The sequence below is a fragment of the Lithobates pipiens genome, unplaced genomic scaffold (genome assembly GCF_037356315.1).
Source record: "Lithobates pipiens isolate NorthernLeopardFrog02 unplaced genomic scaffold, aLitPip1_a1.2 Scaffold_3, whole genome shotgun sequence".
In the NCBI taxonomy this organism is placed as follows: Eukaryota; Metazoa; Chordata; class Amphibia; order Anura; family Ranidae; genus Lithobates; species Lithobates pipiens.
Window position 1 is genome coordinate 234767477 of NW_027507790.1, and position 27595 is coordinate 234795071.

Genomic DNA, 27595 nt, shown 5'->3' on the forward strand with positions numbered 1-27595 from the left:
CATAACTGTAACCCTAGTCATAATCCTAACCCTAGTCATAATCCTAACCCTAGATATAATCCTAGCCATAACTCTAACCCTAGACTAACCATAACCCTAGCCATAATCCTAACCATAAACCTACCCAAAACATAACCCCAGAATAACCTTAGCCATAACCCTAACCCCGTCATATATATGTGACATTAGGATGGTCGGTGTCCTATCAGACAGAATAATGGTAGGAGATGACCCCGGGACGTATGTGGTCCGGACACAGTGAGTGTTGAGGTGTGATGTGGAGGTCATGCACACACACTAGGTGGCGCTCTCCCTCTCAGTCTATGTCTCGCGCTCTCCTCAGCCGTGATGTCACCGCCGCCCTCCGCCCAGTCTCCTCCCCTCGTCGTGTCAGTGCCACATCCTCCGTTGACGTCACCGGCAGTCGCCATCTTGGCGGAGCAGGAGGCAGCTCCTATCACCAGCTGTGTTCTCCTCACCCGGAGCCGGCGGAGCGGAGAGTGTGAGACCCGGGGGGAGAGCGCGGCCTGATGAGCGGAGACCGGGCCGCCAGATAGCCCTCCCCCGCCCGTCTACCGTGTCATAGGAGAGCCGCCCTTCACTATGAGCACCATCACCCAGCGCAACTCCGGCCTGGTGCAGCGCCGGACCGAGGCCTCCCGCAGCGACCGAGAGAGGGCGACCGAGGACCCGGACAGGGACCGAGAGGAGGAGGAGGGCGAGGAGCGGGCCGGGGACAAGGAGGCCAGACTCACCCTCATGGAGGAGGTCCTACTACTGGGCCTGAAGGACAGGGAGGTGAGGAGGAGGAGGGGAGCATTGTTATTATTATTATTATCACTACACCGGGAGGTGTTATTATTATATAGGGGGGTGTTGATTATTATTTTTATGCTAGAAGGGGGGGGGGGGGAGTTCTTATAATACCTGGAGGGGGAATATTCTTATACCAGTTCTGAAATGTTTCTATTATTATACTTAGGAGGGGTGATATATAAAAAAAATTAAATAATATCACCCCCCCCCCCCTCCCTGGAATATTTTTTTTTATTATACCAGTAGTGGATGATATGATTTATTATTCTTTTGTTACACCAGAATGGGGTGATATACTGGGGGTGGATCTTTATTATTATTATTAGACCAGGAGATGGTGATATATTAATAATATCAGAAGGGGGAGAGAGATTTCTAATATTATACCAATCATTGTATTTGTTTTATACCAGAGAAGAGGAATATTATTATTTATTATATCGGAAGGGGGTGGTGATGTTGTTTGTTTATTTTTTATGTTAGGAGGGGGGAGATATTTTTATTATACCAGATGTGGGGGGGGGGGGGTATTCTTATAATACCTGGAGGGGGTGACATTCTTATATCAGTTCTGAAACTTTATATATATATATATATATATATATATATATATAATGTGTGTGTGTATATTACATTTTTTTTTTTTTTATCATTATCCCCTCCTGGAATAATTTAATTTAATTTTTTTTGTAATTACAAGACAGTAAGGGTCCTTTCACACGGGAGTTCTGCCTGGTGGACTCAGTTTTGCTCGGGGATTGATCTGTTGATTCCGTCTCCACTCACTGTGCTGAGACAGCTCCTCAATGTGGGGATCAGATGGAAAATAGGGTCACCACCCCCTTTTGGATTCCTTCGATAGTGGCGGATATCAGCGGACATGTCACCAATGACATCCGCCACTCCATAGGGGTGAATAGAGCATCTGATCAGATCCGCCTGACAAACGGACCCGATCGGAAACCCCCTGTAAAAGAGGCCTAAGGAGAGGTGGAGTGCTTAAATGATTCTTTATTATTATTCCATAACAGGCAAAAATGGGGCTGATGTTGTTGTTTTTATTATTATTCCAAGACAGGAAGGGGGGGGGGGGGTGTGATGAAATGCATGCATTATTGGCATTATTGTTATTCCAGGAAGGTGAGGGATGGGGGCTGCCATTATAAATATTTTACCAGAACATTGAGGTGGACAGGGGCCTGTCTTTTACTTTTTTAATATACAGGGACTGGGATGTAAGGAGGGGGTAATGCATAATATACCAGGACAGGGAGGGTAGGAAGGGGCTGATATCATCACTATTATAATAGTGATGAGAAGAGAGGAGGGGGATTCTGTTACAGGAAGGAGAGGCGGGGGCCTGACATGAATATTATACCAGGTTGAGGGATGAAATTATTGTACCAGGACAAGGGAGGTGATGAGGAGGATCTGACACCATTATACCCAGGTGAGGTGGAGGGACCAACATTATTTTTCCATGGGGGGGTGAGGAGGGGGCTGGACATTAATATTCTAGGACGTTGAAGTAAGGAGGGGGCTGGACATTATTATTAATCCAGGACGGGGAGGTGAGGAGGGGGCTGGACATTAGTAATAATCCAGGACGGGGAGGTGAGGACGGGGCTGGACATTAGTAATAATCCAGGACGGGGAGGTGAGGACGGGGCTGGACATTAGTAATAATCCAGGATGGGGAGGTGAGGATGGGTTTGGGCATTAAATAATCCAGGACGGGGAGGTGAGGACGGGGTTGGGCATTTAATAATCCAGGACGGGGAGGTGAGGACGGGGCTGGACATTAGTAATAATCCAGGATGGGGAGGTGAGGACGGGGCTGGACATTAGTAATAATCCAGGACGGGGAGGTGAGGACGCGGTTGGGCATTTAATAATACAGGACGGGGAGGTGAGGACAGGGCTGGACATTAGTAATAATCCAGGACGGGGGGGGGTTGGTGAGGACGGGTTTGGGCATTTAATAATCCAGGACGGGGAGGTGAGGGCTAACATTACCTTTTTTACATGAGTGTTCTGATCAGGTTCGCCTTTAATCTTTCTAGGCAGACCTGATCGGAAGGTCTATCTATCCCTATGGACAGGCGGTTGTGAACGGACTTGTGTCTGTTTACACCTGCCTACCTTCAGGTCTGCTCTGTTCCCTTCCGTTTAGGTCACTCAGATTGGAGCTAGTCTGGTGTAAATGGACAGCGTAGTCCGTTTATTTCCGGTTGTCCAGCATAGAGCAGAGTGGGCTTTGTCCACATTGCAGGAACTGAGCAGACCCGTCTGTATAACCTGCCTGCTCTGCTCCAATCAGCATGGGATCTGTGAGCTGATCCCCTGCCAATCAGAATGGAATCTGTCCCATGTGATAGGGACCTTATATACCAGAACAGGGAGGTGAGTAGGACGACCCCATAGTCTCTTATTTTATCAGGCAGGACCTACTGTTATTTACAGAATAGAAGGGAGTGTTGAGGTCAGGGACGATTGCGGTATTTTTATTATAGGTTTGAGAGGTTGGAAAGTGGGGGCTCAATTGCCCAAATTTTTTCCCCCAGATCAGTATGGTGATTTGGATAAGCCTAGCTTTCATGAGCGGAAGTGTAGCTTGTCTGTGTTTTTGTTGAGTTGAAGGGAGACCTACGTGTGCACTATATACCAGGCCAGGAATGTATGACCAGGAGACCTGCCTATTGTTAAATCCAGGACAGAAAGTTGAGGATGTGGGACCAGCAGTAGACAAATTGCAGAAGTGATGTAGCATTGGGATTTATTATGTGTTACAGAAACACACGGGTGCCCATTAAAAATGAATCGACCTCCTTGCTGTGGTCCATGTCAATGCCTTGCAATGCTTGTAAATGAGCCTTAAAGCAAAGTTTCACTCAAAAGTGGAACTTGTGCTTATACGTCCCCCCGTCTGGTGCTACATTTTGCACCTTTCATGGGGGAGGAGGGAACAGGTACCTCTTTGGCCTCCTCCTCCTTCCTCCACCGGCGGACGAATTAGAGAACACAGCAGTAGGGAACAGGCTGTGAAGCCGAAAGGCTCCACTGCCGGGTCCCCTTGCCAGGAGCGGCGGTGGCTGCACCCGACATCTGATCCAAAGATTGGCTGCGATGCCAACATTGCGGGCTCCCTGGTCAGGTAAGTGTCCATATATTAAAAGCCAGCAGCTGCTGAATTATAACTTTTTTCGTGGGGGAACTAGACCTCCTCTTTAAGCCCCATGGGAATTCCACTCTTTACCTTCTATTCGGACAATAAAAAATTTGATTTGAATGTATTTTGGCTTTGCGTCTGCAGTCCTTTTTCTGTCAAACATCATCATTTCACTATAAGCTGGTTTAAGCATGTTCTCGGTTTTATAGCGCATAGTAGGTTGGGTGTTTTTTTTTTTTTTTTTTTTTTTTTTTTTATATGTATACCACAGACTTGGCAGATCTTTCAGGTAGGGTTGTAGAACAAGCACCAGTGTAGAGTTGTTGGCAACAAGGCAGCTTATATGGATGTCATGAATAAAGTATGGAGAGGCAACAGGCTCTTCTTTGTGTAAGGAATTTGTTGAAGTGTCAGCTGCACACTTGAACCTGAGCACAGAATATAATATTCCTCTGCAGAAGACTAAAGCCTAAGTGCCAGACTTGAAACCTCATATTTAGACATCCTGCCAATATTCCAAATCTGATGTTTTAAAAGTGTAAGAAAATATCTATTTTACTTGTGAAAGTACAGAAGGGTAGGATCCAACCCGCAGCATTTAATGACTCTGATCTTGTCTCCTTTTACTGAATTGCTTGACGTAGGCCGACCATACACGATTCGAATCTGTCTGTTCAGCAGGAACCGTGTGAGATTCGAACTGTTAATGGGCAGACTGAATGTACCAAGTCGATCGATCAACTTGGGTACAACCAGCCTGACAGATTCTCTTGCAATTATCGCTGGTGGCTGCGCTGTGTTGATGTAAAAATTAAGCAAAGTTCTTTCCTGCAATCTGTGGGACTTTTTAACTAAGCTTATATATGGGCTTGTCAAATATTATCACCGCTGTTTGTATTGAGACATGGATCTCCCTTAACCACTTCACGCCAACGCTATAACCAAAAGATGGCTACAGGATGGGCTTAAAATTCTGTGAGGGCGTCCATTGATGTGCTCATGCTGCCTGTGGCATGCTCTGTGATCGCGGAGTCCCAGATTGGGGTAAAGGGCCAATCATGGTTTACCACGTGATCAGCTGTCAGCCAATGACAGCTGATCACATGATTTAAACATCAGCTGTTTATTGACTTATTTATTTTTATCCCAGCATTTGCTCACCAGTGCCACTTTTTTTTTTTTTTTTTTTTTTTTCTTTTTTTTGGATTCTTTTATTTAAATTGCTGCCATTCTTGCTATGCCTCCCCCTCCCCATTTGCTTTTAGTGCCTATATGAATAAGCTGAGACTGAAGTCTTGCATGTTTCTGTAGTGTTGCCTAACTTTCCATAGTACCAGGATGCAAGGTCGCCTAGTATTATGGATGAATACATATTTAAACTGTTGAGAAATATTTTTTCCTATTGAACCATTATAACTGTTAAGTGTGTGTGGTGTGTGTTTTTTATTTTTTTATTTTTATTATGACTCTTTAACTTAACGTTTCCATATGCTTTAGAACTTCGTGCTTTTTCTCACTCATCTGCAGGAGAAATTTCCGCAGAACTCGAGAGCTGGGCAGTCCTGTATGAGAGCTTGTTCACACCAGATTTGTTGTGGTCATGCTGGCAGCTGTTTCCAGCTCAGTCCATTACGCATGCGTAGTGGGGAGCCAGTTGTGAAAGACATGCTGTGATTTCAGACTGGTCCCGCAACCTCCTCGAATGTACAGTGGTGTTCCAGGAGGTTGCAGGGAGCTTGTGGGTTGGGGCAACTTCTGCCATTCTCAGACCCGTACCCACAGCCGCACATAGTGACAAGCATTAGATGCTTGCAGGTGCCATTAATCCTAATCGCATGCACTGAGCATTGCAACCACATGGGGAAGCGTAGTGCACTTGCTGTTGTGTTGGCTGCGATTCCCTGTGTTTCAGAAAGCAGGGCAGCCCTTTAAAATGAATGGGCTGGTGGGCCCCCTCCAATTTACACATCTTGCAGAACTGCATAGGTGGGAACCTAAGTTTAGGTGAAGTTCCGCTTTAAAGCGGTTGTATGCACGCAAAAACAAAAACATTGGAACGAAGCGCTGACATTGCCTCCCGGGCACCGATGAGGGAGTTGACATGTTCCCTCTGCGTTTCTTTCGTGTTCGCTGCTCTGGCGCTGAGTGGCTGGAGCCACGATGACACGCTGGAGTCCTCTTTCTGGAGAGAAGCTCTTTTTTTTTTTTTTTTTTCCGCCAGCATCTGCCAGACCTTCAGAGCGCATACACCGCTGACATCAGTGGCTGCATGCAAGGTGAATAGGTCCTAAACCGTACAGGTTTAGGAGATATTCATTTTACCTACAGGTAAGCCGCCTTATAGGCTTACCTGTAGGTAAAAATTTAAAAGCGGGGGGATACGACTACTTAAGTTCTGCTACAATTGATTGCTTTCCTTTGTTTAGGCAAACTGAATCATGTCATTTTTCTTCCTACAAAATTACATCCTCCCGCTTTTCAATTTACAAAGGTGAAAGTATTCCTACACACACACTTAATACATTTTATAGTGTAAGAAATGCGTAGGCAGTGTACACAAAATGTATTCAGCACCTAACCTTCAGACCTTTAAAAAAATATAGAAATACATGTACCTTGTCTCTTAGAAATGCTCGCCTTCCAGGCTTAAAATAGATCTCTGAAAAAATATTTAAATATCTAGTTGAAATTCAAATCTGCCAAAAGTTATCCTGTTGTGTTCTGCCACATTATGGAGCCACATGAACATCACCTGTAGCTTGCTGGTGATGTAAAGTCTGCCTTTTGGATGTTTATCTCTGCAAGTGTGGTCCTCTCTCCTATTCCCTTTTGTAACTAACACCCCCTTCTAGTCTCCTTAGTGGCTGACGTGTTTTTAGATTGCCATCACATGTAATAGAGCCCAGCTGGCTCCCAGTACTGGCTCTTGGCTTGATTTTTTTTATTTATTTTTTGATGTGCAGAGGATTATGGGGATTAATTTAGATTTAGGGTCTTTTTGCTTTCACTGTTTGAGGCCTCATGCACACTGGGAGTTTAGCCACAGTGCCTATAGCTCTAGCCTTCCAGACACTGGTGCCTGGGTACATACTGCCCTTAACATGTTACTAAACCCACAACAGTAAAATCAGTCTGTATATGCAGTAATGCATGCTTGTTATACTCACTGTGGAACCCAAGGGGTTAATCTTCTGCATTGTGTAAAAAGGCTGTTTTGATCCTGTCTTTGATCCTCCCCTTCTGCAATCTATCTTCTCACAGTACAGAGCCTTGGGGGCTCTCTGCACATGCTTGTTTGGTGTGTATTGCTAAAGCCTTTCCTTCTTCTTCTTTTTTTTTTTTTTTTTTTCCCTCTTGGGAGAGTGCCAATCAGTACTGTCCAGTCAAAGGGTCATGCAGCCTGATAGGAGAATCGGGGGAGAATGGAAACTCCCCCTTCAAGCTTTAACCAGTGCTCTGCTGGGCACTGAGAGAAGTCACAAGACTGCTATACACTGCTGAGAAAAGATATTATAACAGTTTATATTTACTAAAACCTATGGCATTTCCATGTTGTTGTGTACTGTGGGAGACCAGATATAGTGAATGCAGGGTCCTGGGTTTAGTTACACTTTAACATTTATACGGCTATGTGCACAGTCCAGGCACAGCACTTGTCCGCTTCTCATAGTTTGACAGGCATGTGACAAAAGGGTCCTGCTGCATAGCTCTGGAATGTTGCACTCTTCTGTTTGTGATGTGATCTTTCTTCAATAAAAAAACAAAAAACAATCTGACTAAGGGCCGGTTCACACTGCGAGGCGAGGCGACACGGCTCGCCTCGCCTCGCTCCCGCAAGTCGCCCCCATTCAGTACTATGGAACCGTTCTGAGAGGAGCGACTCGAGTCGCTCCGACTCAGAAAAAAGGTTCCTGTACTACTTCGGGGCGACTTCGGGGGCGACTTGCATTGACTTCTATGCAGAAGTCCTCTGCAAGTCGCCGCTGACCCCCCCCTGCAAGTCGCGGCGAGGAAGTCGGAGACGCCTCGCCGCGGCTCGCAGTGTGAACCAAGGCTTATTCTGAAGATTTGTGGTGTGCATGCCAAATATTTACACTGTACTATGCATGCTCCAGTCTCCAGATGGTGTTTGCTGCAGCACACATATCTTTACAGTCCATTGCAGGAATGTGTGTGATGGGGTGATTCACTCTAATTGGCAGCTGTCCATATTCCTATCTAAATTGTCTCAAACCCTGAAGTCTCTGGGACTGAAAGTGATGGTAAATCCAAAATTGTGAGTTGCCACTAGAACAAGAATAGAGTGGAAATCTTCCAATAGGGACAATTGCTCCTGTGATAACTGGCGAAATGGGGATTTCTCTCCCAATAGAAATATATTCTCTCACTTCCTGTTGAATCTATAAGACAGGAAGTTAAAGGAAATCTCCATAATTGGCCATAGCTGGGGGAAAAAAAATAACTGCCAGTGGATTTTACCTTCCTCCTACTATATCGTAATGGAACAAAAAAAGTTTTCCTTTTTACTTTTTAGATATAGTAATTGTACTCTGTGTTCATGTTAGAGATTTTACTTGTTTACTGTTTCATTGCCCACACTAAGTATTGTGAAAATTTCCAAGCAGAGGCACGGCTAAAAAACAAAAAAACAAAAACCTTATAAAGCTGGAACATTGCCTAGCTTTGTTAATTATAGGCCAACACTCCCCCCCCCCCCCCCCCCCCCATTTAGGTTAAACACATTTGTTTTTATAGCATGTCATTATATGACTATTGACTGCATTCTCACCCACAGACATTTTTGGATGGGTTGCTAAATATGGCTGTGATTTGCTCACTTGGCATTCAACATTACCATCATTCACAAAATTCATTGTTTTTTTTTTGGTTTTGTTATGCAAGTCATTCTCTTATTGGATAAGTTGGAAAGGCACAATCTCTACCTCTTCTTCCAATCAGAAATCTCATGGTTACTATGCAGGAGGAAAGCAGATTGGCACAGGACCCTATAGAATGCTGCTATCCCTGTATTTGCAGCTTCTACAGCGATATTCTTTTTACCTACAGGGGAGTCTTATTATAGACTTACCTGTAGGTAAAAGTTACAAAAATGACGTTACTTCCACTTTAACAAGGAAGAGCTAGAAGAACATTTTCCAAATAATTAGATTAATTGGCAACAGGTCAGTAACATGATTGGGTATAAAAGAAGAGTATCTTCGAGAGTCGGTGGTTTTACAAATAAAGATGGGCCGAGGTTCACCAGTCTGTGAAAACGATAATAAATATTACCCCCTAGATCTCTCTCTCGCTCTCCTACACACAAGGCTTTTTATCCTAATGTAAAGTCTGCCTTTGCAACCTCTTTAAACCAAATTCACTCAGTCGTCTGCCTCCCACTCAACATCCCTTGGTTGAAAAATCTGAGGCAAAAAATTATTTGGCTAACTAGTGGCTGCATCCAATTTTTTTGCAGCCACTGTTTGGGTATTTCGACTGCAGGAGGTTTGTCCATCTGGACTGTATAACATGGATGGAGAGGTTTGTTTATTTTTGTTCAGCCTGCAGAGGAAACAAAATAAAGAAGACAAAATTGGAGAGTGACCAGCGCTCCCATTCAGACATTTTAGGAATAGGATCACACATTTGCTTGGTTGTTGGAAGTTAGAAGTGTTTGCACCTGTAATTAAAATCCACTAATTTTTTAAATTTAGTTACAAAGATAAATATTTGATAATTTTGGCTCTTCGTTTTCCCTTTGACACTTCTGCCCTGTGCACAGTCAGCTTGATGAGACTTCATTAGGCTAAATTTAAACATGCGTTTGGGGGAGTGAGGGTGGTAAAAATGCATGGTTGAGCTCTGTTAAGCTGCAATAGGCAGGGTTGTTTACATGCCAAGGTCCTGATGCTTTGCTTTGTAGCAAAATCTCCCCTAAATGTAGTGATCGGCAGGTGACACGCCCCGCCATATGTGACACATAGGTGAACAGGGAATCTGTGCAAACGCCCTGCATTTGTTGGCCAAAATGGGGCTAAAACAGCTAGGGAGGAGGCGTTGCATTGCCTCCTCACTTGCCTACCAGTCGCTTCTGAGGCATGATCCGAGCGCAGATCAGGCTTCAGAGGAGAGGCAGATTTAGACACCTGTCCAAATCTACCCCTTATTGTCTGAACAAGTTCTGATGTTTCTATTTAGCTATGTAACCTCTGGGGCTTCTGCGTTTTATCTGGTGTGCAGCTGTTCTAAAGACTGCAGGAAATGACCAGAATGTTGTCATAGTTGCCATTCGAAAACACTCGTTAAAAAATTGAGAAATGGTGGAAATGTACCTTGGGATGTTGAGGGAATTTATCAAAACTGGAGAACCCAGAATCTGGAGCAGCTGTGCATGGCAACCAATGGTAATAAGCTTATAGTTCTCATTTTCAAAGCTTAATTGAAGAAGCTGAAGATAGAAGCCGATTGGTTGCCATGCCTCAGATTCCATCTGCTCCTATGTACAGTAAATGTATTATTTGATCCCCTGCAGATTTTGTAAGTTTGCCCACTTACAAAGAAATAAACGGTCTATAATTTTTATCTTGGGTGTATTTTAAATGATAAAGACAGAATATCAACCAAAAATCCAGAAAACACACATGCTACAAATGCTATAAAGTGAGTTGCAGTTCAGTGAGTAATAAAAGTATGTGATCCTCAAGCAAAAGACTTAGTGCGTGGTGGAGAAACCCTTGTTAGCAAGCACAGAGGTCAGACATTTCTTGTAGTTGGTCACCAGGTTTACACACATCTCAGGAGGGATTTTGGTCCACTTTTCTTTTAGTCCAGATCTTCTCTAAATTCTTGGTTTCTTTCTTGGCTGCCGCTTTGCAACTCGAAGTTTCATCTCCCTATATAAATTTTCAATAGGATTCAGGTCTGGAGACTGGCTAGGCCACTCCATGACCTTAATGTGCTTCTTCTTGAGCCAAGCCTTTGTTGCCTTGGCGGTATGTTTTGGGTCATTGTCATGCTGGAAGACCCATCCATGACCCATCTTCAGTGTTCTGGGTAAGGGAAGAAGGTTCACATCCAAGGTTTTACAATACACGGCCCCGTCTATTGGCCCCTCAATGCGGCAAAGTCAGCCTGCACCTTTAGCAGTGAAACGGCCTAAGAGCATAATGTTGCCACCTCTGTGCTTGACTGTAGGGAGAGTGTGCTTGGGGGTCAGTCAGCATTTTTCTTCCTCCAAACAAGTCGAGTTAATGCCAAAGAACTGAATTTTGGTCTCATCTTATTATAACATTTTCTCCCAATCCTTCTCTAAATCGTTAAGCTGTTCATTGGCAAACTTCAGGCGGGCCTCTACATATGCCTTCTTGAGGAGGACCTTGCGGGCGCTGCAGGATTTAAATCCATGGTGGCGTATTGGTTTTTGTGGTGACTGTGGTCCCAACTGCCTTGAGATCATTCACAAGCTCCTCTTGTGTAGTTCTGGGCTGATTCCTCACTTTTCTCATGATTATCCTTACCCCATGAGGCAAAATCTTACATGGAGCTCCAGACTGAGGGCGATTGGTTATTTTGGATTTCTTCCATTTGCAAATAATTTCTCCAACAGTTGTCTTCTTATCACCAAGCTTCTTGTTGGTGGTCTTGTAGCCCATTCTAGCCTTGTGCAGGTCTACATTCTTGTCCCTGACGTCCTTTGATAGCTCTTTGGTTTTGCCCATGATGGTGGGTTTGAGTGGAAGGAATTCTGTAGACAGGTGTCCTTTATACGCATAATGAGTTGTCATTAGGAGCACCTTCTTAAATTGACAGGATTAATCTGCGTACCACACGAGCACATACTGTAGCCAGTGGGAGCCAGAATTATTGTTGGTTGGTTGGATCAAATACTTATTTTACTCACTGAACTGCAACTCCATTTATAACATTTTGTTTTCAGTTTTTTTCTGGATTTTTGATTGATGTTCTGTCTCTGTATCATTTAAAAAAAAAATACACCTATGAAAAAAATTATAGACCCTTCACTTCTTTGTAAGTGGGCAAACGTATGAAATCCACAGGAGATCAAATCTATTTTTACTGGTGCACCAAAATTTTCGGCCGAGTTTTTGGCATACACCCGCAAAAAAATGCAGATATTGGAGCTGAAAAGGGGGGCGGTGTCCGCCTCGGGTGCCGCCCATTGCAGGGGTGTCATCCTGGCCCACCCTAGTCCTCGCCTCCCGTCCCTCTTCGCAGAGCTGTGATCTCCGTGTGTCACGGAGCAGAATTGTCCTGACGGCCGCAGTAACAATGTCCTGCCTCCTGTGATAGACGGCACACTGATCCAATGACAGGACATTAAATCGGTGGGACATGATCACAGGAGACGGGACATTATGTCTGTGTAGCTGTGGAAATTCAAATCCAACATGTGACAGCAGGAGATCGCAGCTCTGATCCGGGCGCTGGCAGGCTGCATATGACATCTGACAGGCACTGGTGAGGCTGCATTGATCTCTTGTATCATGTCTGCTATAGGTGCACCGAATGGAAATTTTGCTATTGGCAGTATGTTTAAGTTTTTAAGTAGGAGATTGAGGACATGATACAAGAGCTGGTTAGAGGCCGAGGACATGACGCAGGAGCTGGTTATGGACTGCAGACTGCATTTTTCTTGACCTTTCTTGCACTAAAGGTGCCAATAATGGCCAACGATAAATTCATATTTAAATTGATATTAACAAGTTGAATATAATAGTTGTATATAAAAATATAAATTATTTTTTTTACAAATCTGTCATTTTCGGTTACGGTTTTCAGCAAAGTGCATCCTGCGTTTTTTTTTTTTTTTTTTTTTTTGGTTTTGCCACCAGAATTTCCATTCGGCGCACCCCTAATTATTTTTCCCACTCTATACGTAACTAGATGCAGAGGTGTATTCAGCCCCCATGAGAATAAGCAGCCATTGAACTTGCTGGGAATAAACATTGGAGAGTATTATTTAAATACAAACTCAGCATCTTTCACAATGTTGTTTAGCAATAATTTGTCTCCCGCAGGCATTTCACACAACACATCCAAATATTTTGACTTCAGCATTTCCTCTGGTAGATCGCTAGTCATACAGGGTCAGCATGATTGAGTATAATGACACTGAATAGCAGATTGGGTTGTCAAGGCACCAGGCTATTGTGACAAGTGTCACTGTGCTCCAATGAAGAAATTGCTGCAATATAACCTAGTGTCTTATGTACAAAGTGCAAAAATGCGCACTTCACAAGGCAGCCCTCATTATCTGTGGGCTGTCCTATGCGTCACCAAAGAAGCCCATTTGCATTTTTGGATGTTGAGCTTTGCACATAATAATTTTTATTTTTTTTTTACTCCAGTTTGTTACGCACAACTGCTTGCTGTGTGTTTGTTTTTTTTTTTTTGTTTTTTTTTTTTACCACGAATGGCACCCACATTCGGCGCCAGCTTTAAAAATCCAGCGCAAATGCACCACAGGGCTCTGACGGGTATTTATGGCCTGCTCCCAGAGCAAATTAAGCCGGCTTAACCTGAAAACCAGGCAATATTGATTTGTAATGAACAATATCCATTTTATTGTAATGCCATGTAGACGGTGTGTTCAGAACTTGCCCTGGTTAAGAGCTTGCTTTTTAAATATGTTTTTTATTTAATAAATTTTTTAAATGCAACCAGTACAAGCACCTGCATCTCACTCGGGGCTAGCACAGTGCCAGCATGTTCATGCTAAGAGCCCTGCCCCCAGGACCCTCCGCCACTTTCTGGATTGTGTCAACCCTCTGCGGGTGTCCCCCACTCCCTCTTAGCGACGCCACTGGTGTAAACAGAAGAGATGAGGAAACAGCACAGCAACATTCTGTCAGCTTAGAACAGCCTTTTTAAACCAGGGTGCCTTCAGGTTTCCTCAGACGGGGGGGGAAAAAAAAACCTTGGGGAAATGCCCCTCTTGGCACTGGCGTCACATTAGCTGGCTGAGGGAGGAGAGAAATGCTGGAATACTAGTCAGTAGTGATGGGTTCGGACGTGTTCAGATCGAACCCGCCAAGAAGCCATCGCTGCACACCATCAGTCGTAGGCAGTGAGGTATTTCCCAGCCCACAGCTGCACATATACACGCTGCCTGTGCAATGGCGGCTTCTTGGTGAGTTTGATCCGGAGCCCATCGCTGGTAGTCGGTATCAGTATGTAATGATGGCGGTATATAATGGCTCAGCAGGGAGAATCCCCCCCCCCCCCCCCCCAAAAAAAAGTGTGGGTTTCTTCTTCTTCAGCTACTCTGATGCTGCTTTTCATTTAGTCCATTATAAGTAATTAGCAAACCATAGCCACCGTAATCCAGCCCAAATCGCATATTACTTACTGTTTAAAGAAACTTTAAAAAACTTGTTTCCAGGGGTAAGGTAGCGCCATCTTAAGTACCGTATTTTTCGGACTATAAGGCGCACTAGCAACGACCGGCTGATAAAATGGATATTTCCATATATATAAAGCGCATCGGACTATAAGGCGCACGGTCGATTTTGTGAGAAAATTTAGGCTTTTACGTGCGCCTTATAGTCCGAAGGTTTACGTCAAGATGACAGATACTGTTAACAAAGAACTCCAGCGATGTCAACAGGTCATATATAAGGCGCACCGGACTATAAGGCGCACGGTCGTTTTTGGGAGAAAATTTAGGCTTTTACGTGCGCCTTATAGTCCGAAAAATACGGTATTGTTTTCTGAGTCCACAGTGGAGTGTATTTTCTGCCTTTACTTTGAGGACTTCCTGTACTGTTAACCAAGCCTCCTTCTCAATCCAACGTTTCTATGGCAACCCTGCTTCCCTTTTCATAGCTGACTTTTTTTATTTCATAGTATTTACTTGTGCTGGTGTCTGTTTGCCTTTATCAGTCTTATCAGCTTCAGCTGATAAGACTGCAGTAATGGCCAAGTTTACACTGCATGCGATGTCACATGGTGTGTAGAAGGAAGCTCTGAATGACTCTGCAGCCTGCTAGGAGTTCAGTGCTGTGTGCCATAGGAAGTTCTGATAACGAATAGATAAGACATGGAGAGTGTGCCGTAAATCAGGGGAGATCTGGGCATGCTCAGTGACTTCATCCTAAAGAACAAAAAGGATTACAACAATACTAAGCAAGTAAAGAGATATCTACAAGCAGTGTTCATTATGTTTTTTTATGTTGATTTACATGGGACAAAGTTGTGGGGGAGGGTTTACAACCATTTTAAAGGAGTTGTAAACCCCTTAAGGTTTTTCACCTTCATGCATTTTATGCATGAAGGTGAAAAACCTTTTGTAGTCCAGAGCCCCCCCCCCCCCCTTTTTTTTACTTTCCTAACCCCGATCGTTCAGTCAGGGACAAGCAGTGCAGCTGCAGCCACTGTCTTGGGTCCTCATTGGCTGAATCTCTAGCAGCAGGAGCATGTTCCCTGTGACCACATTTGCATACAATGCTCATTTTTAAAGGGTTTGTAAACCCCTTAAGGCTTTTTCATATTCATGCATTTTAGATGGGGGGGGGGGGGGGGTGTCTGTACAGAGGGGTGACTATCGTTACTACACTGGGTGACACCAACCCCAGTGACGCCACTGCTTTACACAGCTCATGGCTCCAGAGGGTGGAAAAACTGCTTGTTTGGTAAATGAATGCAGCTGGCAAAGAGCGATTTAATTTACAAAAAAAGTGGACCCTGGTATTACCTTAGGCTGTCTCAGTCTAGTGTAGTAGCTGGAGTGACTGTTGACAGCTTTGTGTTCTTATGAATGAAAGAGTTGCAGTAATTTTACTACACAATCTGACCATCTTCACTGTCTGTACCCTGAATAACAGAATGCAGGTCCCGAGTCTGTCCCGAGTCTGTCCCGAGTCTGTCCCGAGTCTGTCCCGAGTCTGTCCCGAGTCTGTCCCGAGTCTGTCCCGAGTCTGTCCCGAGTCTGTCCCGAGTCTGTCCCGAGTCTGTCCCGAGTCTGTCCCGAGTCTGTCCCGAGTCTGTCCCGACCAGGACAAATAGACAGGCAGATGCTGCAGAATGGAGAGGGGGTGGAACTTGGTGTTGGCTGTAAATCTGGTCCCGGATTACTGGTCACTTGAGTTTAGAACCGTGTTTTTTATAGCTGAGGGGTATTTAAAAAAAGAAAATGCAACAGATTAATAACCTGCTATAGTTGGTCAATATCTACTGCTGAACATTGCATATTCTTTCACTTTCAAGGGAAGATGACCATAATTTGTAACCTTTATCTTTTCAGGGTTACACGTCCTTCTGGAATGACTGCATCTCTGCTGGGCTGCGTGGGTGCATGCTAATTGAACTAGCCTTTCGAGGTAGAATTTCCCTGGAAGCCGGTGGAATGAGGCGTAAAAGTCTCTTGTCAAGGAAGGTATAAGACTTTTCTGTGTTAAACTCTTATGGCGTATTGGCAGTGTTGCCTGTATTTCTTTGGTTTCCTAACAAGCTCTGAGCAATTCTAATTTCTACATCTTTATAGTGCAAATAGAAGAAAAAAAGTTGAAATCTGGGTTAAATGCACATTATTTAAATGCAACAGCCATGTATACACTGATCAGCCATAATATTATGACCACACACTATAACTCGTTGAGACATGGACTCCACTAGACCCCTGAAGGCATGTTGTGGTATTTGGCACAAAGTTGTCAGTAGCAGATCCTTTTAAAGTGGTTGTAATTCCTTACATATCCCAGTAAAGTGACTGGGCTCAGGTGGTACACAGAGATGAAACAAATCCTCCTACATAAGTTGTACCTGTTTATCTGCTGTCTTCTATTCCTAGTGCTGCATTTATAAAGCTTGTTTGAGAGTTTAAAAAAGGGGCAGAGAGCTGAAGTTGCACACTGCAAAACTCAGTAAAGAGCTGCTTGAAGGGAAGAGACCCCCCCCCCCCCCGCCCTCGCCCCAGCACATAGGAACAGAGCTGAGGCTGTCAATAAGCTGGGGGTCCCTCCCCTGTCGCCAACACTTTTACCTGGTGTCAGAAAAACTTGTCAGAAGTGATTAGGCGCGATAAGCACTCTAGTACACACTATAGAGGGATATGCTTTGTATCTATTTCATGTCTGAGGTTCACAGACACTTTTTCCTGTGTGTTGAGGGGAGGTCTCTATGGATCGAACGTGTTTTTCCAGCACATCTCACAGATGTTAGATTTAAGATCTGGGGAATTGGGAGGTTAAGTTGTCACTTCAAACTCATGTTGCTCAGATCATTCTTATATTCCTCAGACCAGACCACATCCTTCATTTGCTCCATAGTCCAGATCTGATGCTCACATGCCCATTGTGTAAGCACTTTTGGCTGTGGGCACGGCAGTTAGAGCTGAACTTTAACATGCAGGTTCATACAGAGATGAACATTTTTTTATTTTTTCTATCCTGTTCTAAGATTTTGCACAGACAGATGGATCACACTAATTTCCTTGTTAATAAAAAAAATACATTGGTGTTCTCCCACCCATTGTTTATTGACTGGGCAAAGAAAGGGCAGCAGCAGATGTGAGGTCATCGCTCTGCTGTCTCCTTTTGGTATGTTGCTTTTCAACATGTTTGCATTCAACACATCTGATTGGTTCCTATTTCTATCTCTCCCTCCCCTATTTGAATGTTGCTGTGTAGGGGGATGGAAACCATGCTTATATCAGGTCAAATTAAGGTACTTACTCCAGCTGTAATTTTAAAAAGAGCTGGGATATTTGTCTTTCATCTACCTGGAGGTCAGCTTTAAAGCAGAGCTCCAGGCTCCTTCACAAAAAAATTAAGTCAGCAGCAACAAATACTGTGACCTTTTTAATATTAGGACACTTGCCTGCCCAGGAATCCAGCGGTTAAATCGGAGGAATCCAGGAAATCGGGTGCTGGTGCTGCCATCTTCACAGCCAGTTCCCTACTGCGCATGTGCAAAGGGCACCGCACTCTATGAATGGGCTGGCTGCTTGGGAATGAGGAGAGGGGCTGAACTTCCGTCTGAGTTTGCCGTGGTCAAAACCAGGTACCCATCCTGCCCCCCCCCCCCCCCCCCCCCCCAGGGATGCCAAGTGTGGCGGGAGGCAGATAAGTGGAGCTTGCCCTTTTTTAGGTGGAACGCCACTTTAAATTTCTGCATAGCATAGAGAAAACATCTGTGTAGCCATAGCCCACAACTTTGATTTAAAGGTTATTCACTCCTACCTAGAGATGTTGATGTAATGGTGCAGTTCCCGATTTGACCATAAGATTGCACATTTTATTAACCACTTCATGACCCCCTAACGTGAATTTGTTTTATGGTTTGAATAGGTTTACCAGGCTATGGCTGCAGCTGTCAGCCATAACCCTTGTGTAACCTTATCTCTTATACATTACCAAAGAATTGGGTTATATATTTTGTTTGCTTGCACTAAAATTCATTAACCACTTCCTAACTGTCACGGATGTTCTCCAGGAACCACGTCTCTCACTGTCTATGATTGCTGTATCAGTGCAGCTTATCTGTGCCCATCAGTGCAGCCTCTTCAGCACACCTTCTGTCTCAAAAAATGTCATATGGGTACGGTGTTGCAACAGCGCTGAATAGATATAGATATATTATATTCTCGCAAAATACTGTATGATGTTGCAACTACCACCATTTTTTATTCTCTAGGGCAGTAGTTCTCCAATTCTGTTCACAGGACCCACTAATAGGCCAGATTTTAAGTTTCACCTTTGGGGAGATGCAGACTAGAATACTGCAATCGCTGAGCAGAAAATATCAGCTGTGATGTATTTCAATTATCTTACAAACTTGCCTGAGGACAGGAGTTGAGAACCACTGCTCTAGGGTCTCGGCTAAAAAATATAATAAGTATGTATGTGTATATATACAATGTTTGGGGGTTCTAAGCAAAAATGATTCTAACAAGTGTCAGAAGGCCTGGAACTGAAGTGGTTAACTGCCGACCAGCCGCCGTTGTCATGCAGGAGCAGGTTTGTACTGCTGCGCAAATCGCCGTAGCTGTACGGCAACCGCTTTAAGAGATATAGTGGGTGCCCCCGCAACGCCAGAGCTGGTGCGCGTGGCCGCAATGTCCGTTTGGGTTTGAGTACAGTGTCGCATGACCGTGCAATTGTCAGTTAAAGCGTTGCAGTGCCATATCGCAGAAAATGGCCTGGTCAGGAAGTGTGTAAATCCTCCTGGGCTGAAGTGGTTAGAGGGTAAAAGACTCCTTATTTGTGTTGTTTAGAAAGTGGTATCAAACAAGCAAGGGATATATTCTGGGTTGCACTTGTGGCTGTTAACAAAATGCGTCTTAATTTTAATAGGTTACTTACAAATCTGATGCTCCGACAGGGGATGTCATGCTGGATGAAGCCTTAAAACATATAAAGGAAACGCCGACCCCGGAGACTGTACAGAGCTGGATTGAACTTCTTAGTGGTATGTTCGTGAACACAACTACAGGGGTTGAATAAAAGTCTGCAACACATTATTGTAATCTAATACACTAGATTTTGCTGTGATCCTAGCATAAAGAAATAAAAAAAAAAATATATATATATATATATATATATATATATATATATATATATATATATATATATATATATATATATATATATATTTCACGTTTTTTAATATTTTTTTTACATCTTTTCATGTGACAACACTGAAGAAATGACACTTTGTTACAATGTAAAGTAGCTGTGTGTTGAGTTATTTTGAGGGGACAGCAAATTTACACTGTTATACAAGCTGTACACTCACTACTTTGTAGCAAAGTGTAATTTCTTCAGTGTCACATGAAAAGATATAATAAAATATTTTCAAAAATGGGAGGGGTGTACTCACTCTTGTGAGATACTGTGTGTATATGTATGTATATATGTGTGTGTATATATATATATATATATATATATATATATATATATATATATATATATATATATATATTATATATATATATATATATATATAAAATTTGCAGCATGCTAAGCAATTAGTGTCTGTAAGACTAGGTTTGCACTGATGCAGTGCAATTTCAATCCGGTTTCCAGAGAGATTTCAAGGGGCAGCCGCGAGTTGATGCGGTTTTGATTAGGGGTGCAAAGGATCGTCGCCAATCAGAACGGGTCACCCTGTTGGGATTGGCACACCACGCGATCTGCTACGGCTTCGGCCTAGCTCCGGAGTGGCGACCATCTTGGTACACCCGGCGACCGCTGTCTCATCAGGAAGTGACGTTTTGTCGCCGCCATCTTGCTAAACCCCCCCCCCCCCCCACACACAGACACACTCCTGCACAGTAATGGTGAGAAGGGGGCAAGCGGACATCTTGTTACACCCACTGGAGTTTTAGATTTCAGTTATTTTCTACACCCAATGGAGCTTATATGCTTAAATACAGTATTTGTAAATCCGACGTACTGTTTAGATGTTAAATTTTAAAAGCAGCAGCAAACCTGCTGACCTTACATGGTCGCTAATAGTTAAATATGAAAATCGGAGGTCTTCTGTCACATTAGCAACCATGTAAGGTCAGCAGGTTTGCTGCTGCTTTTAAAATGTGACATCTAAACAGTCCATCGGATTTACAAATAATGTATTTAAGCATATAAGTTCCATTTTGTGTTTGAAAATAACTGTGAAATCTAAACAACTCCGGTTGGTGTAACAAGATTTTGTCCTTTTTTTGCTGAGCAGAAAAATGATCCGATCCGTGAAACGATCCGATACGTGAGTTTTTTGATCCGTTGCACCCCTAGTTTTGATGCAAGTTTTTAGTACTGCGACTCGGTTCTGATGTCAGCAGCTGGGATTAGTCATTGATTGTTAAAGAGCCGGCTTCCTAACCACGATGAGCGATCCCTGCTGTCAGCTGGATTCTGCGCTGAAAGCATAATGGGGAATAAAAGAGCTGGCACTGAAACACAAAAAAGCATGGGCTTCCTCCACCAATCCATACAGACTCCTCTGTAAAAAAAAAAAGTGCCAGTATGGATTGGTGGAGGAACCTTACACTCGCGCTTGGTGTGGTTTGTTTGTTTTGTTTTGGTGCCAGCTCTTTTATTCACATTATGCTGTTGGCGTGGAATCCAGCTGACAGCGGGGATGGCTCATCATTGTTAGGAAGCTGGGATGAGTCACTGGTTGGTAAGATGCCGGCTCCTAACAACCAGAGCATATCCTATCTGAAGACGGGTAAAAAAACAACACAGATGCAGTTTTGATGCGTGTCAAGTCTGGACCACAAAATCACACTGCATCACACTAAACTTGCGCAGAACCTTTTTCAAAATCGCATCGAGGTCAAAATGCCTTTGTCCGTTTTTCTCTCTATTATACATAAACAATAAAAATGAAACCCACTCTGAACTGTTTGCCAATGTTTTATTGTTTCACATGGTACTAGGAAAACCACCCTGTCTACTCCTTCTAATGCGTTTCACTTCGCATGAATATATTTGTAGACTCTACAGCGGAAGAGGAAAACTCTGCTACATAACCTTCTATAGCTTGGACTACAATCAAGCTTCCTCTTTATTAGTTGTATTTGATTTCAGAAGCTCTTCATTTTAAAACATCCTGCCCTATAATTTGATTGGATTTGCTCTTTAGCGGAACTGACACATTTTGAAATATATGGTTATCAAGCCTGTCCCTGCTTTTTAGGAATGTGGATAGTTCTGCTAGATTTCACGCTAGATTTCTTTTTTTAAATCCTGTTTAGGGAAATTTTGTGTCTATGAGAATTTTAAAACTGACAGGACTGAGCTTTTTTAGTAAAGTGAAATATAGTGCTGGACCGGTAAGCTTATCCTATTGGTATTCTTGTTTTTAAACTACTGATGAATTAAATGATCTGGTTCCTGGGCAGGCGGATCCACACCCCAGAAGATCTCCAGTCTCCTCGGCTTGTGGTGTAATGCACAGAAAATGTAAAATTGAGGCTTTGTTCACATATGTGAGACTGATGCGTTTTGAACCGCATCAGATTCACATAACATGTGATCCAGACCGTCTTTCAATAGAGCCGGTTAACACACATGCGGGCGAGTTGTGGTGCAGTTTAAAAAAGGGTCCTGAACCGCTGAATTGGAACTGCACCAGACCCTGCACAGACATCGGCCCTACATATGTGACCTCCAGGCAGACTTTTAGAGGTCCAGGTACAACTTGGCCCCTCTCTCTATTGTCCTTGAGGTTTTTTTTTTTTTTTTTTTTTTTTGGAATAAAAATGTTTCTGGAACTTCTTCTTTTTTCTTTTTTTTTTTTTAAACACATTCCTGTAATACGGCGGTTGTAAACCCTTACATATACCCAGTAAAGTGACTGGCGATACACCGAAATAACTATTCCTCCTATGTTAATTGCACCTGTTTATCTGCAGCCTTCTTTCCTTTACAGCATTCTAAAGCGCACCTTTTACAAAGGTTTTCTAAATGTTAACATTCGGGGATGGGGGGTGGGGGGGGGGGGGGGGGGACTGATGTCACACAATGTACAGCATAGAGAGAACAATGTAATCTAATACCCGAGTGGAGGGTCTGAACACACCCGCTCTCGTAAGGAAATATTTACATCTGAGACTCTCAGTCACAGGCTGTGTTCTTAAAGGGGTTGTAAAGATTCGTTTTTTATTTTCGAAATAGGTTCTTTTAACCACTTGCTTACTGGGCACTTAAACCCCCCCTCAGTCCCAGACCAATTTTCAGCGCTGATGCACTTTGACAATTGCGCGGGCATACAACACTGTACCCAAATGAAACTTTTATAATTTTCTTTCCCCACAAATAGAGCTTTCTTTTGGTGGTATTTAATTACAGCTGGGAGTTTTAATTTTTTGTTAAACAAAAAAAGATGCAAAAGAAAAAAATCATGTTTAATAGTTTGTTATAAAATTTTGCAAACAGGTCATTTTTCTCCTTCATTGAAGTGCGCTGATGAGGCGGCACTGATAGGCTGCACTGGTGGGCAAAGATGGGCACAGATAAGATGGCACGGATGGGTGGCACTAAGGGGCACTGATAGGTACCACTGATAGGTGGGACTGGGCTCTGATAGGTGGCACTAATGGGCGGCACTGATGGGCACTGGTAGATGACACTGATGGGCACGGATATGTGGCACTGGTGTGCAGCACCTTTGTTGAGGCAGATTGTGGGTACTGTCGGGGGGCACTTATTTTTTAATCATCTTTATTGATGAGGGGGCAGGTGGGCACTGGCAGGGCTGGCCGTGATCGGGACTGATGTCCCGATCACGGCCGCCGGTGATCGGCTCTTTTTTTTTTTTTTTTTTTTTTTTTTTTTTTTTCTCGCGCTGTCAGCGCGAGGAGGAATAATAGCCGATTACCGGCTCAGTTATATCACATGATCAACTGTCATTGGCTGACAGCTGATCACGTGATGAGGGGTCGGGATCGACCCCTTGCTCTGATCGGTGATCAGGCGAGTCTCAAAGACTCGCCGATCACAGAGCGCCGGGAAATCGAAGGAAAAGGTAAGTGAACCAACAATGCACTAGCTTAACCTCTTCCCGCCCGCCCTATAGCCGAATGACGGCTATAGAGCAGGCGCTTTCGTCTGGGAGGCCATCCCTGGACGTCCTGGTGTTTACTTCCGCAATGTGCGCCGCCGCGGGCGCGCACCGGGGGAGTTCTGCGTTTGCCGTGTCCCCCGGAGACAGGCAAACGCAGATCGCTGTAAACGGCCAATCACAGCGGCCGTTTACTGCGTGATCGGCGTGTCCATTGTGAGATGATCTCATATGTAAACATATGAGATCATCATCTCTCAGCGCCGCTCTCCCACCTCACACAGACAGCGTGTGAGAGGGGAGAGATGAACGGCTGCAGTGGCCGTAAGTGGGAAAATAAAAAGTGCCATGTGCCACCTGTCATCAGTGCCACCTGTTGTCAATGCCACTTATCAGTGCCATCTGTCATCAGTGTCATCTGTCATCAGTGTCACGCGTCATTGGTGCCACGTATCAGTGCCACCTGTCATCAGTGTCATGTGTCATCATTGCCACGTATCAGTGCCATCTGTCATCAGTGTCACGTGTCATCATTGCCACGTATCGGTGTCGCGTGTCATTGTCCTGGTGCTCCAGGGCCTTCAAAAGTTCAATAGGTAGTCAACAAGTTAGATGTGTAATTTATGCTCCTAGAACACCTGATGGCGCTCCCTGCATGTTGGGCCTCTCTATGTGGCCAGGCTGTGAAAAAGTCCCACACATGTGGTATTGTAATACTCAGGAGGAGTAGCAGAATTTTTTTGGGGGTGTCATTTGTGGTATACACATGCCATGTGAGAGAAATAACCTATTACAATGACAATGTTGTGGAAAAAAATTAAAAATCTTAATTTTGCAAAGAATTGTGGTAAAAAAATGACAACATCCAAAAAAGCTTACCATTCCTCTTACTAAATACCTTGGAATGTCTACTTTCCAAAAAAGGGGTCATTTGGGGGGTATTTGTACTTTCCTGACTTGTTCGGGTCACAAGAAATGAGATAGGCCACCAGTACATCAGATGTGATCAATTGTGTGATTCGCACCACAGCTTGTAGACTCTCTAACTTTCACAAAGACCAAATAATATCCACTAATTTGGGTTATTTTTACCAAAGATATGTAGCAGTATAAATTGTGGCCAAAATTTATGAAGAAAAATTAATAATTTGCATAATTTTGTCACAGAAACAAAGAAATATGCTTTTTGTTTCAAAATTTTCAGTCTTTTTTCATTTATAGCGCAAAAAATAAAAACCCCAGAGGTGATCAAATACCACCAAAAGAAAGCTCTATTTGGGGGAAAAAAAAGGATGAAAAATCCATTTGGGTACAGTGTTGCATGACTGAGTAATTGTCATTCAAAGTGTGAGAGCACCAAAAGCTGAAACTTGGTCTGGGCAGGAAGGGTGTTTAAGTGCCCAGTAAGCAAGTGGTCAAAGGAACCTATTTAGAAAATAAAAAAACAAAGCTTTACAACCCCTTTAAGCCCCCTTTTTCATTGATCCAGTGTAGTCTGCATCACCTGTCAGAAGTGACTTGTGCAAATAGCCGAGGAATGAAAGAGGAGACCGAAATCACACAAGTGTTTTGAATTGAAGTACGAACTATAGAAGGACATGCTTTATTAACTTTATTAGAGCTTTACACCCATTTTATTCCAACAAGACTCCATTTGGTTTCAGTCAGGCAGGAAAGAGAATGTTATGGGATGGCCCTGTGATTTTTAAGATTCATCTTGCTTGTGTGTGTGTATATGTATGTGTATATATCTATATCTATATCTAACTTTTTTTTATTTATTTATTTTTTTTTATTTCAGGTGAGACCTGGAACCCCTTGAAGCTCCATTTCCAGTTACGAAACGTGCGAGAACGCTTGGCTAAAAATCTTGTAGAAAAGGGTGTCCTGACAACTGAGAAGCAAAACTTCCTGTTGTTTGACATGACCACGCACCCACTCACCAACAACAACATCAAGCAGCGTCTTATCAAGAGGGTACAGGAAGCTGTGCTTGACAAGTGGGTGAAGGATCCTCACCGCATGGATAAACGTTTGCTGGCCCTCATCTATTTAGCTCATTCTTCTGACGTCATCGAAAATGCCTTCGCCCCCCTCTTGGACGACCAGTACGAGCTGGCCATGAAGAGAGTCCGGCAGCTGCTCGACCTAGATCCGGAAGTAGAGGCCGCAAAGCCAAACGCTAATGAAATCCTATGGGCCGTGGTGGCCACCTTCACAAAATAAACCTAGTGGACTGGAGTGTTCATTCTACGTCAAACCAGTTGTCTCTGCTTGACATTTCTTCTATTTTTTTTTTTTTTTTTTTTTTTTCAGTAATTTTACCTTTTGCTTGTTTTGACTGGTCGCAGAAAGACGTTGAATTGTATGCAGGACCTGGACTGGTTTAAGACAGCTTGATGAGAGATTTCAAATACTTATTGCCATATTGGCATCACACTACTCCTTAAAATTGTGCATCTCAAAACGTGGCTTAAGGTTATTGAAGGCCTAGATCAATTGTGATTGCGATGGACACACTGGGATGCACGTTGGGTTTGGTTTGCCTCAAGTTCCTCGGAGGATTCCCACAAGATGGTTTACAAATTAGCAGAATTGTCACGAAAGGGCCTTGCAGTCACCAAAGTTCAAATGGCCCAATTTCTCCACTTTTTACACACCTGAAATTTGTTCTTTTTTTTTTTTTTTTTTTTTTTCTCTTGTAAATTTGTCAATCAAAATTTTAAATCTTTACGTATTTAGTGTAAATGATCCCATGGTCTCTGGAAGCCATTTTTGGGATGGGGGAAACATTCCATTAAATTGTGTACATAGTTCCAGTTGTATAGTTGAAGAAATTCCTAAGTATTTTGGTGGTATATCTGACGTCAAACCCCAGTCTCCAACACATTTCAGGCTCTGATTTTCTCAGGGCTAAAAGCGAGAACATGCAGTGAACTGTGACCCACATTTGTTGTGGCACATGTACCTTTATTTTTAAATGTTTGGCATGTACTCGTGGGTCAGTTGTCCTCCATTGTGTTTTTATTTTATTTTTATGTGAATTTTTTTGGAAATTCTTGGGTACATTATTTTATCTTAAAGGATCAATTCACCTAGTACTGATATTTCAATTTTTGCTGCAGGTTTGCATCCATCAAAAATTATTGGCAGCATGATCTCTATATGAATTCAGAGTTCCACTTAACTACCGCGAGAAATAGGGGGTTTTACTCTTCCTGATTTATTTCCTTTTGGGTTATTGATAATGCAGAACAAAGGGATTTCTACCTCTGAATCGGGAGGAGTGAGACTGTGGTAGTGTGGACTAATGCTGGAACTCTGGATGACAAATGTCTGCACTTAAGCTTCCTGATCTTTTCATTTACTATACGCTATGGAAGTAAAGCACAGACATTGAGAGGGCTCCTCCTTTTGGGGAGACCCTATGGCAACGGAGGTGGGAGCTCCAGCAACAAAATGTTGCTACTGCAGTACCCCAAGGGAGGGAAGAGGTCAGAATTCAGTGAAGCCCATCAGTCTACCTGTAACCGAAATATCAGTGTTTGGTGCAGCGACCCTTTAATTTGTTTTCACGTAGGTCAACGCGTTTCCCTGATACTGTCTTTTGTATAGGCTTAAATGCAATCAAGACTGTCACTCTAAAACAATAGTTGCACGTGCTCAATTGCAGCTACGGGTCTTTTGCAACAAAGAAACAAAACAGGAAACCGCTAGTTTCTTTTTCCTCTTTCTTTTCTTTCTTTTTTTTTTTTAATTTTATTATAATAATGTATGTGAAATTATGTGGCTAAGCACATTAATGTTTGAGCGCTGTTTGCCTTTCACATTGCTTCCATAGTTGTTCATAGAATGGATTGGTGCTTTATGGGCAGTCTCATCCCCTGCTGCAAATGAAACCTGTACACATAGTGGTGTCAGGAGCGGCGCAGGAAGGGGGCGTGGTATGCGGCTTTGTTAGAGGTGGAACGGTAAATGAAAATGACACAAATGAGGTGGTAACAATCGTTGCAGTTATCAGATTCCCTCTGTATACTAGCTTTTTATTATACGGTTAATAAACTATGATCTTTAAAGTGCCTGAAA

The 27595-nt window shown here is 43.3% G+C and overlaps 1 protein-coding gene across 1 annotated transcript; it reads left to right on the top strand.

Annotated features, from left to right (window-relative positions):
• The first annotated feature begins 401 nt into the window (after window positions 1-401).
• On the top strand, window positions 402-27595 carry GOLPH3 (golgi phosphoprotein 3). The gene is made up of 4 exons (XM_077462904.1): window positions 402-798; window positions 16248-16379; window positions 19297-19411; window positions 25311-27595. The coding sequence occupies exons 1-4, from the start codon at window positions 604-606 to the stop codon at window positions 25733-25735; spliced, it is 867 nt and encodes a 288-aa protein (XP_077319030.1). The 5' UTR covers window positions 402-603; the 3' UTR covers window positions 25736-27595.